General features: G+C 37.9%; 1 protein-coding gene across 1 annotated transcript in view; it reads left to right on the top strand.

Annotated features, from left to right (window-relative positions):
• Positions 1 to 10,577, top strand: part of TSPAN13 (tetraspanin 13) — a 31,764-nt gene extending 21,187 nt beyond the window's left edge. The window contains exons 4-6 of the mRNA XM_007463064.1: positions 595 to 708; positions 2,025 to 2,138; positions 9,464 to 10,577. Of these exons, the coding sequence (XP_007463126.1) occupies positions 595 to 708; positions 2,025 to 2,138; positions 9,464 to 9,538 (303 nt within the window). The 3' untranslated portion in view covers positions 9,539 to 10,577. The remainder of the gene's footprint in view (positions 1 to 594; positions 709 to 2,024; positions 2,139 to 9,463) is intronic.
• The last annotated feature ends 2,671 nt before the right edge of the window (positions 10,578 to 13,248 follow it).

Raw genomic sequence — 13,248 nt, 5'->3', positions numbered from 1 at the left:
TCCCTACTATTATGCAATGAAACATTTGCTCCAGAATGTTTGTGGTTTCATTCTGGCAATTATTCTCTTCAAACTCTAATTTGTTTGAAGAATATGGGTCTCTCTTTTGGGGCAATGGAAAATTTGTCTTGCTACACTCTGAAAAAAAGGCCTTTGACCTAAGTGCTTCTTTTAACTCACATGTGAAGGTGAAGACTTTTTATTCTTGGGATAGAAATCACGCCTTCTTTTTGTTGCAGATTGAAGTGTAACCCTTTGAGAAGTTTTGATGCTCTTATAAAGAGTATTATATTAGGTGCACTCAGTTTTAAGAGTTGCAGGCTCCAGCTTTGTACATTTTATGCAGGGATGACACTTTTTTTTTTGAGATTTTTTTTTGATGTGGACCATTTTTAAAGTCTTTATTGAATTTGTTAAAGTATTGCTTCTGTTTTATGTTTTGTTTTTTTGGCCACGGGGCGTGTGGGATCTTAGCTCCCCGACCAAGGATTGAACCTGCACTCCCTGCCGTGGAAGGCGAAGTCTTAACCACTGGACCTCCAGGGAAGTCCCAGGGATGACACATTTTAATGTATGTTTAAATGCGTTTTCTAGGGTCAGCTTTTGGAAGTTGGTTGGAACAATACAGCAAGTGCTCGAAATGACATCCAGAGAAATTTAAACTGCTGTGGGTTCCGAAGTTTTAACCCAAATGACACCTGTCTGGCTGTAAGTACAAAGTATAAAATGTTTTTTGGAGATGTATTGCATCCAGATGAATAATGGTTAACATGGAAGAAGTGGACTTTCTGATGCTGAATTGTACTTTTAAAGTGTTTTTTATATACCAGCATTACATTCATTGTACACTATTGTATCAATTGTCTGTTCTCAAATATCCATCCTGAGGATACTGAATATATCAGGGCCCAGCCAGACACGGATGCTTTTGGTTCTTTGCCCCTAATTCCTTCCCAGTCAAATCCTCCTAGAACAAGTTGTGATAGAGAAATAACAGCAGATCAGCAAGTAAATATCTTGGTTTAGAAGCCTATCAGGGTGGTATGAGGGGAGTGGTCTATACTAAATTGGGCTTCTCAACCAGCTAAACATCCCCAGGGTGGAGGACACAAGGAACCACCCTCTTTCCTCTCTCCCTTCTTCCCCATCACAACTTCATGCCCTTTCTCTCTGGGAGCTGAGCTATCGATAGATCAGTTAGAGCCATCCTGTTGCCCCAGGCCAAACCACTGACCTCCCAAGTCCAACCCAATCCTGTATTGGGATGGACTAGGAGCTTGGAGCTTGGCTCTCCTGGGAAGTTTACATGTGTTTATATTTTGGGGAAGCTCCTATTACCCCCTCGCTGAGCCCTGAGCTGGACATCCCCTCGTTGTGTCCTCTTTTGTGGGTTATTAGTTTTCTATTGCTATATAATACATTATCACAATTGTAGTGGTTAAAACAACACCCGTTTATTGTCTTAGTTTTCCTAAGTCAGGAGCCTGCGTATAGCTTAGCTAGTTCCTCTGCTCATCAGGATCTCACCAGAATGAAGTCAAGGTATTGGCCAGGGCTACAATCTCATCTCAGGTTTGGGGTCTTTTACCGAGCTATTGTTGGTCGAATTCAGCTTCTGGCAGTTGTAGGACTGAAGTCCCATTTTCTTTCTGGTGTCTCTAAGTTCCTAGATGCTGGTCAGGTCTTAACTACACAGGCGTCTCACAGCATGGCATCAAAGTCAGTGTGAGAATCTCTTCACTTTATTAAGAGAGTGTCTTATGTAATGCAACATAAACATGGGAGTGACAGTGCATCATTATTCACAAATCCCATCCACTCTCAAGGGGTGGTTATTCAGGGCATGTACCCTGGGGGTGGGAATCTTAGCAGCCATCTTACGATTTTGGACACTACTAAAGAACCGTGGCTCCAAGTTGGCTATGATATTCCAGACAGTAATTTTTATGTGGGTGTTTTTTTTTTTTATCTGCTCATTATAAATGTACTTTGAAATAAAAATTCTTTTTTGAAAATTGATACAGAGCTGTGTGAAAAGCAGCCACCAGTGCTCACCCTGTGCTCCAATAATAGGAAAATATGCAGGAGAAGTTTTGAGATTTGTTGGCGGCATTGGCCTCTTCTTCAGTTTTACAGAGGTATGCACAAATAACTCAATATCTTCCGTTCTTTGTCATGAGATTCCTGTTTTATAGGGCAAGAGGGCATGGCATTTTACCTTAGCATGGCACGTAACTTTTGGAATGTATCAGTGGATGTTTTCACTGGGAGCTAGTACTGTAATAGGAGGAGCTGTGGCTTGAAATCAGACCTCACAGATCTAGCACTAAGTTTATACAGGGTGAAGTGCTTGAACATTAAATTATGTAAAATTAAATGAAGATACTAGTCTGGGTTATCTCTTGGGTCTCTTCTATTTCTAGAGTTGTATGATAAATTATAATTTTAGATATAATTTTGGAGTAGGTAGGACATTCACATTGTTTAATATATATATTAATATATATATTAATGTGTAATATACACACATTTATATATAGGCATGCTTTGAAAAGTTGCCTTCCAACCCTATCCGCACTTCCCTTTGTTCCTAGCCTTCTAAAACCCGTAGGTAATCGTTGTTATTAATTTCTTACCTATATAACATATATTTATGTTATATTAATATATTTACTATATTCATACATTTATATAAATGTCTGAGCAAAACCACACCACATATTATTTTGATAATTTTTGAGGAATGCTAATTCCTCTTTGTCTTTATTAAACACTCAATAACTCTGGACATTTTTGATGCATCTGAATTGGCAATATGTATTTAAATTAAAGCTTTTTTCTTTAACTCATCAATTCTACTTTCAGTGCTTTATTTCATGGAGATAATTGTATAACTATGTAAAATGAATACACAAGAATGTTTATTGTTTATAATGTTTATTGTTTATAACAGCAACCTTTGGGCCAGCTCATGTTTGTCAATAATGAGCTGGTGAAATTAGAGTTTATTAGACAAGAGCAAATAGATAAAAAAAAGCACTGTCTGGGTTGGAAACCTAGTTCTCCTGCTTTATTAACTGTGTGACCTTGGGCAAGTTCCTTAATCTTTCTGTGCTGCTGTTTCTTCGGCTTTGCAAACAGGCATAATAATGGAAAACCCCTATTTCATAGAGTTGTTTTGATGCTTAAAGGAGTTAGTAAATGTAAAAACTTGTAATATTTAGAAAAATGCCTGTCATAACGGCAAGTGCTGTGTGTATTAGCTATCATTTTGTAGACATGAGTAAATTATTGATGTACAAGTCCCCATATTATATCCCCTTAAAAAAAGATGATGGGACCCCTATGATGGCTGTGTTAATTGCCCATGTCACACCTGTTTTAAACAAAGAATAGCATGTGTAGAATAATGGTATTAAGTAAGATTGTGCATAAAACTGTGGAAGTATATGGTAGGCTATTGTAAGAATGAGCATTTATCTTTAAAAGGAAATCAGAAAAATCTTAAGTGTTTTGTATATTTGAAGTTTACTGTGTCACTTAATTTCTTGCACATTTGATTTCCCCATCAGTATGTCCCTGTAATAAGTAATTTCATGGTCAACTTCCTTGTATATATATATTTTAATCTATATTCCCTAGTTTTTCTTTAGAGTATACCTCCAGAAGTAAAATATGACACATTCAGTATATGGGCATTTTAAAAGAGTTTGATAAATATTGCCAAATTGCCTTTTGGGGGAGATTCTGCCAGCTTTTGGTTCAAGCACTAATTCTCGATATTTTTATCTTACAAAATATTTGCCAATTTGATAGGTAAAAATAGTATTACAGTTCTGTTTGCTCTTTTGGAAATGTGACTAGTGAATTTGAAAATATTCATGTATTCATGTGTTTTTGGACCACTGGTATTACTTCTTTTGTGAATTGCCCACCTACTGTCTGTCCTGATCAAGGACCTTTGGATCGCCTGTAACTCAGTCTATGCAAAAAAGGGGAATTTTGTAAAAGAATAGGAGAGCGGGCCTCAGGGCCTAGAAGGTGTTTAGAAAAGAGACCTCAAGGCTGGGGCTCACCGGGCGCTTTTAGAAACCCAGGCGCCCCAGAAAGTTGCCCACTCACCTTTTATTTCCTCTCTTCCCTTCCTGGCTCCCTCCTCCTCTTATCACTCACTCTACTTGGCTTCTTTGTCCTGCTTTCAATTTCTTTTGCATTTACTTAACTTTTTCATGGCTTTTAAATAAAATTTATAGGTTTTACTTTTTATGTGGTTCAGTTTATTGCTTTTTACCTATATGGTTTATCCAGTTGATTTTTATGTTTAGAAGGCCCTTTCTCATTTTTATTATATATGTTAAAAATGATTAAAGACAGCAGTTTAGGTGATACAAACAAATTTTAACAGTTCATGGACAGTCTCCTTTCAGAGAACTGCAAAATAAGGCCGAAGGCAAGGAGCTTTTATAGGATAAAGAATAAGGAGGGGAATAATAGAAAATATCTGATTGGCTGGGGCCACACAATCTTGTTTGGGGTGAGAAGGCCCAGAGTTGGCTTGGCCTTTGGGGATTGGCTGACTGAATATATTGCACTTCCGGTCAAGAGGAGCATTTACAGGGACATAAAGGTTACCCAAGTTTCAGTTTGCTGATGTGGCACCCTGGATAAGAGCAGCTTCATCTTGGGCCTGGAAATTTATTTCTCTCTGTATAATTAAATATAAAAATACAAAAAAATATATTTTTTGTTTTATTAAGGTATAATTGACAAATAAAATTGTAAGATATTTAAAGTGTATATCATGATGATTTGATATACATATACATTGTGAAAGGGTTCCCCCTATCGAGTTAATGAACACATCCATCACTTCACATATTTACCTTTTTTGTGTGTGAAAACATTTAAGTTCTACTCTCTTAGCAAGAGAGTAGATTTTACAGTACAATACAGTATTTTATACAGTATTGTATTGTACAATACACTTGTACAATACAGTGTTATCAACTGTAGTCACCACGTTACACATTAGATCTCCTCATTTTGATTGTGTGTGTGTGACATGTATTGAATTTGTGTATATAATGTATACATTACATATATATGTATAAAATGTATGATTAAGAGCATATTATATATACATAGATGTTTGTGTATATTGTATATTCTAATTCAGTTTCTTTTTCTCCCTTTGAGAATGAAAAATCCGTACTTGGCTGTTATTATCAAACTGGAGATAAAGACCAAGCTTAGTATTCACTTTTTTTTTTTTTTTTTTTTTTTTTTTTTTTTTTTTTTTTTTTTTTTTTTTTTTTTTTTTTTTTTTTTTTTTTTGGCCTCACCACATTTGCGGGATCTTAGTTCCCTGACCAGGGATTGAACCTGGGCCCCCTGCAATTCCTCCCAGGAATTCTCATTAGTATTCACTTTTCAAAAGAAGTTTTCACTGACATCCCTTCCTACTCTAAGCGTATTTTCACTTCACTTTTTCTCAGGAAGGAGCCATCTTACTTCTGGGTTGGTCATGGCATTGATTCAAGAAAATTCATATACCGTTTGAAAACCTGTGCATTTTTCCTTTCTTTTAAAATAAAACATGGATTTAAAAGTAAAAAAATTTTATCATAAAAATTTAAAAATATAGGTGGCAAAAAACCAGAATGAGCAATCTCCATACACTCCATTAGCCAGAGTCAGTAATGATCAGAATTTCGCCACATGGTTTCTTTTTTATATCTGGGATTTATTTTGAGAATTTAGTTCTTTTGAGCAGCTCCATTTTCTTCTCATCGGATCACACTGCCTTCAGCTATGCATATATTATTTTAAAAGGAGGTTATTTATTTATTTTTAGAGCAGTTTTAAGTTCACAGCCAAATTGAGAGGAAGGTCCAGAGATTTCCATTATCTCCCTGCACCCACACAAGCATAGCCTCCCCACTGTCACCATGACTCACCGGATGGTGCATTTGTCACAGCTGATGAAACTACATTGGCACATAATAACACACAGAGTTCATAACCTACATTAGGGTTCACTTTTGGTGGTGTACATGAGTTTGGACAAATATCTCCATCATTATGGTATCATACAGAGTATGTTCACTACCCTAAAAATGCTCTCTGTGCTCTGCCTATTCATCCCTCCCAGCCCCCTGCTGTCTTCTAAAATATTAATTATTGAAGAATATAAACTCATGGGTCTTAGATTTCTAAGGTGTTCTTGCATGGAGTCCTGCTCTGAATTTATACACCATGTCCTTTTGAAACCTAGCTAGAGATTTTTTTTTTTTTTGCGATACGCAGGCCTCTCACTGTTGTGGCCTCTCCCGTTGTGGAGCACAGGCTCTGGACGCCCAGGCTCAGCGGCCATGGCTCACGGGCCTAGCCGCTCCGCGGCACGTGGGATCTTCCCAGACCGGGCCTCCTCTAACTGCTGCGGCCCCTCCCATTGCTTAGCACAGGCTCCGGACGCGCAGGCCCAGCGGCCATGGCCCACGGGCCCAGCCGCTCCGCGGCATGGGGGATCTTCCCGTCCCGGGGCACGACCCCGCGTCGCCTGCATCGGCAGGCGGACTGTCAACCACTGCGCCACCAGGGAAGCCCCTAGCTAGAGATTTTAACAGTAATTTATCCAACCTGATATTTTTTGGATAGTGACTATTTTATAGGCTCTCTCACTTTTTAAATTTTTATCTTATTCAATATTTCACAGAATCAGCGATTCTCAGATTTTGAAGGGATGAGACTAACTAGCTGATGATTTCCTTTCATAGATGAAATAGAAAGATTTCGTTTGAACTATTTGTAATACATGAAAATAAATTTAAACCATCAAAGAAACATTGATTTAGAATCCCCAAAAACATTATAACTATTAGTACATGTGCTTTGTAGAAAATTTAGAAAATACAGACAATTATGAAGCTGAAAGAGTAAATGTATCTACTAACTAAAATTACCTCCTCAGAAATCATCATTAATATTTTGTCATATTACCTTCTGCCTTTCTATATTTAATAAATATAAAATAAATAACAACGGACATGCTTTTTGCACACTGTGTAGACATTTCATAGAACTGTACTCTGGTGACCTCTTGCATCCTGGGTGTAGGTTCTAGAGTCAGCAGAGTTTATGATCGGGTCAGAGTTACCCCTGAAAATCTTTAAATCATGAGTACCTTTGTAAGCTAAAAATCCAGTAATTATCTAACTTTGATCTTTTTGCATTTTGGGCATGACCTTTTCATGCTCTCTCTGGGTGTGAGGAGATAGTGGTCCAGCAACGGGGCACAAGAAGAGGTTGTTTGGTTTTATCACAGCTTAATTGGAGGAATTCTGGTAAAACGTGACTCCAGCTTATGAGTATTTTATTTACCCGATAGCTTTGTTTCCCCTAAGAACTGTAACTTACACCATCGGCACGTATTCTGGGGTGATTATAAAAATGTTTAACAAACTCAAAAATTCTAGCCAGAAGTTCCCTGTGTGCCGGTATTTCTGAGGCAGGGTCAGGGAAATGATGCTCTGGCAGGCTGAGCGGTGTCAGAGAAGTAGCTGCTTGATGACAGGTGTGTAAGTATTTCAGTACTGTAATAACAAGCATGGCTGAAACGGTAGGTGGAATGTTGTTAGCTTGAGAATGGCCTGTAACACATCCGATTCTCATATAAAACAACATACGTAATTAAGAGCTTGGATCCAAGATTTGAATCCTGGTTCTGGCACTCACGACCTGTGTAGCTATTATCCAGTTATTTAACCTCTCGATGCCTCAGTTCCCTCACTGGTAAAATGAGGATAATGACAGTTCCTATCATATAGGGTTTTTGGTCAAATTATATGAATTTGTGAAATGTGAAGAATAGAGCCAGTCACAAAGTACACTTCATAGGTTTAAGTAAATTCCTTCCCCCCAACCCCCGTCATACAGACACCAAACCAGACTTTCCACTTCCTTAAATTAGACTTACGTTTCCTTGATTCAACACAAAGCATAGTTCCATCAGCCCTTACATGTTATAATAAACATTGCCAGTCAGGAGTTTTATAGTAACTCAGAAATTATTATTGTGGTAAATGGAGAAAATTTTAGATTTACCACAATTCTCTACACGTAGTTTCAAGAGCTAATGAGTAGTTATGAAGTCAAGTGAACAAAATTTAGATTAAAAGTTGGCACAGGTCTGAAACGGGAAATATAATTTGAAATTCATTTTGTTCCATTAAAATTTTGCATCTTATTCAGTCTAAGAACTTTTGATTATTTTAAATAAATCAACTGAGGTAGCAGAACCAGAATGAACACATTTCTCAATTAAAAAAGCAGGTTATATTGGTTAACTCGTTAGTGAACGTGATGTGAGAAATGGCACGATAACTACTTATTACTTTTCTAAAAGTATACGTCCCCCTCCCTTGGAGAGGTCGGAATTATGACATTTTTTATGATCTGTGTTGGAAAATGTATTGATTGTAGGATTTTTGTTATTGCTTAAGTTTTGCCAAACTCTGTTTCTGAATTAGCAAAAGCTGTGATATTTTAGCTATTAAGACAATTCAGTCTTATTAGTTAACTTGTATCACTTTCCTATTGCCACTCTAACAAGTAATCACAAACGTAGTAGCTTAAAGCAACACAAATTTATCGTCTTGTACTTCTGGAGGTCAGAAGCTTAAAATGGAGACTCATTCTGGAGGCTCTAGAGGAAACCTGTTTTCTTGCCCTTTCTAGCTTCTAGAGGCTGCCTGCACCCCTTGGCTCGACTTTGGCTTGACTTTTCTTCATCTTCAAAGCCAGCAGTGTTGCATCTTCTCTCTCTGAATCTGCTTCCCAGTGCTTCTGTCATGACATCGCCTTTTGGCTCTATCTCTGATTTTTGTCCTTCCTGCTTCCCTCTTTTAAGGACCCCTGTGATTACGTCACAGAGCCCACCCAGATAATCTCCCTGTCTCATGAGCTTTAAGTCAGTCATGTCTGCAATGTCCCTGTTACCACGTAAGGTTGAATATTTGCAGATTCTGGGGATAATGGTGTGGACAACCTTGGAGGGCCATTATTCAGCCTACCACAATGTTCCTATTACTTTTTCTTAGGATCTCTAATTTGGGTTACATACTACATTTTTTTTTTTTTTTTTGCGGTACGTGGGCCTCTCACTGTTGTGGTCTCTCCCGTTGTGGAGCGCAGGCTCAGCGGCCACGGCTCACGGGCCCAGCCGCTCTGTGGCATGTGGGATCTTCCCGGACCGGGGCACGAACCCGCGTCCCCTGCATCGGCAGGTGGACTCTCAACCACTGAGCCATCAGGGAAGCCCCATACTACATTTTAAAAAGAAATCTCGTCCTCTTTGAACAAATAATACAAAGTGCTTCAGAGGTTCCAGATTTTTTGGCTGATAAACTGAATAAATACACACAACTGTTACTTTCTCTTTCTTCTTTTCTTTTTCCCGTTCCAGATCCTGGGTGTTTGGCTGACCTACAGATACAGGAACCAGAAAGATCCTCGTGCTAATCCTAGTGCGTTCCTTTGATGAGAAAACAAGAAAAATCTTTCATATTCTGATCTTGTACATTTCCTCTAACTTTAAGTTAAGCTAATTTGCCTGTTTAAGGAAACAGTATATGAAAAATTACATAATTGACAGCGAATTATATATTTTTATGTTTCTCTAAATGTTTTTCTTTTTCCATTGCTGAAAAAATCTGAAACTTGTGGTCTCCTCTGAACCTCAGTGGTACCTTGTAATCTACTGTTTTTCACAGTGTCTGGCACTGTCCACTGTGGCCTTTCTTAGCGTTTTTACCTGCAGGAAAACTTTGTATGGCACTATTGTGTTGATCATATTGTGAATCTAAATGTACATCTCACTGGAATAATTAATTGTATGTGGCACTGTGCTGTGTAGATAGTTCCCACTGGAAAAAAGAGTTGAAGTTTATTAAAGCCAGAAAGTATGAGATTCTATTCTGTTAAGCTCAATAAGGGAAATCTAAATTCCCATTTTTTTGTCCTTTTAGGAAAGATGTTGTGTTGAAAATTGTTAACATAAAAGTGATAATTTAGTTCTAATAGTCTTTCTGATTACACTAATGTACTCTGGAAATAGCTAGGTCTTTAGGAAAGTGTGGTTTAGTTTTTGATTTTTACAGGTAAGTGCAAAGGAGGAATGGTTTCATGAATGTTCTAATGTGTAACATTTGCTTTCAGCCTTCAAAATGAAATGAGTTTGAGAAATTCTGAAAGTATATCTATATAATCTTGATATTCTTTTTTAATAATTTGAAGTCCAAAAGACTGCCTTTTTAATCAAGTTACTATTAATGCATTGGCCCACATAGCAAAAAGATATTTGACTATCTTACAAATTCTAAATACCTTTTCCGTGAAATTTCTCTGTATTGTCACAGCAACTCGTCAAATCCAAGCGTATTTGAATGTGATCTCCCATAATTTGGAATTTAAATAGTATTGTGGTTCTGTATCTTACGTTAAAAAATTAAGTATGGAAACCTTTCTTCGTCTATGAATGTTTGAATTAAAAGAAGGTAATGGAAGGATTGATAAATGAATTAAGTGAAGTGGAATTCTTCTCTTTTTTGCTTCGGGTTCCCTTTGACTGACCTAGAGCTGAGTGTTGCTATTTCAGTGTATAATCCAGCCATGGAATTAACTTCCAGCACCAGTAGTCATCCCAGAATCTTTTCTTGAAATGTTTCAGTGTCTAATATTTTCTCCATAGCGAAAATTGTTTTTTAAAAGAGCAGTCTCTCATTTTGGGGGGAAAAATATGTAAGTTCTTTCCTGTTACTAAAAGTTACTAATTTCCTGTCTTATATTTTATGTAGTATATGGTATTTCATTAGTAATTGTTTTGATGGCTTTTAGACCAAGAAAGAGGATAAATGGTTAATCTATAGAATTTTAGAGCATTTTGAGGGTGGGTCACTTACATGCCCCTGGAAGACTGGCTCATCTTTCAAGAAAACTAAATTCCCTTTAGAATGGTGCAATTCCCATGCTGTTGTAGGGGAAGAAAAATAATTTTTTCTCTGTTATTCTGAGTTCTTGGCTGAGACCCCATGTAGCAAATGACAGATAACAAGAGAAACAACAGAAATTTATTAACATGTATACCTCATGTATACATAGGAAGTATCCAGAAAAACTGATTAACTCCTCGAGGTGGCTCAAGCCATCATCTTAAATACCATCTTCAGCTAAAGGCAAAAGAAAGGTGTGTGTGTATGGGAGGGGGGCTATCAGGAAGCCAGTTATGGGAGGTTACTAGGAAAGACACAGTAAATAAGGATAAGGGTTGTTAGCAGTTTTAAGCCAATGCCATTGATAAAAGTTTCTTGTGATTTGGAATCATCCTTTTCTTCCTGGTACAGAGAAGGCGACACCTTTACAAATGGAGATTTAAGTGTAAATTTACCTTACAGAAGGGTAAATTTCTACTCTGTTTTCAGAGCTTCTCCTGTCTCTTTATTTCTCAAAAATAATCAACTCAAAATAATCTTAATGCCGAAGAGGCATATTGTGGGGTGGCGTGTTCTGCCCTCCTTCAATTTCATATTGAGCTCTGGGCGACCGTAAAAGTGTTGCCACTTGTACCATAAGATGAGATTGTAAGTGACATGTGAAAGAAGTGAGATTTTTGGACTCCGTCTTCCTTTAAGGCATTTTGTATTTTCCCGGTTTGCTTTGTTGCATTTTGAAGTTTCCATGAAGTTCTGGAATCTCCTACTAGAATACTTTTCTTGGTGCGAATGATTTTATGTGGCAAGGGCTGTTCCAGAGAGAACCAACCCATAGCCTTGGTTTGTGCTCTGGTTGCAATGGCCTTATTTAGGTCATCCTAGTTACAGACCAGGGACTGAGAAGCAAGAATCTTTAGGACTACTAAACTCTGAATACTGTCCCGAGTTCCGAATGGCTGCTGGTGAGCCTGCCAAGGTCAGGCTGATCCCAGGGCGACAGGAGGGCCACTGCCTCTTGTGCACAAAATGTTGCCACAAACTCATTTTGTGACCTCAGACGAGGGTATGTTTCAAATCAGGGTCTGTCCTGGAGCGGTAACAAATGTCTGTAAGGCCAACTCAAGACTCCAGAGCTTCTTTCTTCTAGACCTAGCATTTATTAAAAAGCAGACAAACAAAAAACCTATTTTAAAAAATTCATTCTCTGTGGACTTATTTCATTTAGAGAAATGTTTCTCAGAACATTTACCCAGTCAACCTTGATGTTAAAGTTGAAATTTTAGAAAATATAAAGCTAATACAAAGGGGAAAAAAAAGTTAGCTTATAAATTCTAGAAATCCAAGCTCATATAGCTTAAATTCATTTCGGCTACTGTGTTATCTAAGCGACAGTGAGTTTGTGAAAACCAGTTATGCATGTTCAACCTAAGTAATATGCTGCTGAATGGAACCTTTCAGAAGAAAAAGAAACCAGAAGAGAGTGGCTTTTAGTTCTTAGTTTCTTCAGCCAAAAACCTCCTCCCACGGTTTTTCTAAATATTTGTTTAACCCTGTTTAAGTTTTTTCATCCTTTTGAAAATGCACTGACTAAATATATGAAACTGTTTCACCATTTAGCTGGTACTGAGAGAGTTAGAATCACGTTTTTACATAGTATTTTCTAGGGGGAAACCACTTTTGGGCATCATGATTATACAAATAGGATCATTCACATATCAGTTGTTTTATCGCAGATGACAATAAGGTTAAAGACCGAGTTGTCCAGGTTTCTGGATAAGTGAAGGGATTTGTGTAAAGTTGTTCTGCACTTGGTATGTTTGGGTCTAGCAGTTAACTTTTACACCAGGCTCTCTATGCCAGATGCAATTACAAGGTGGGTTTTCAATGAATGTTTTCTAAACAATTTTAAAGGGACAGTGCCCTTCACCCCACACCTCCACCTGACTCCAGAGGGAGAGGGGGGGAGAAAGAGAAAGAGAAAAGAAACCACAGCTTTTCGCGTTGAAGTTTATCTGGAATGTCATGATCACAATTGTAGTCGTTGAAATGACTCTTGAAACAATGGGAAAGGGGAAGTGCAGCCCCCGCCATACCATGTGCCAGGCTGCTTCTCAGGTCCTCTCCTCTGCTGAGGAAACTCAGCTTTTGGAATTCATTTTCACAGAAGGGCTTGAGGGAGTTCCCCGTGAGTGAAAATATATGTCGAAGAACGGACTTTGACATCACTTGGAGGGTGAAACCATTTCTGCTTACTTTAGGG

This window comes from Lipotes vexillifer, unplaced genomic scaffold, assembly GCF_000442215.2.
Source record: "Lipotes vexillifer unplaced genomic scaffold, Lipotes_vexillifer_v1.1 scaffold1061, whole genome shotgun sequence".
NCBI lineage: Eukaryota > Metazoa > Chordata > Mammalia > Artiodactyla > Lipotidae > Lipotes > Lipotes vexillifer.
The sequence above is the reverse complement of the archived record's forward strand: the minus strand, read 5'-3'. Positions and strand labels throughout refer to the sequence as shown.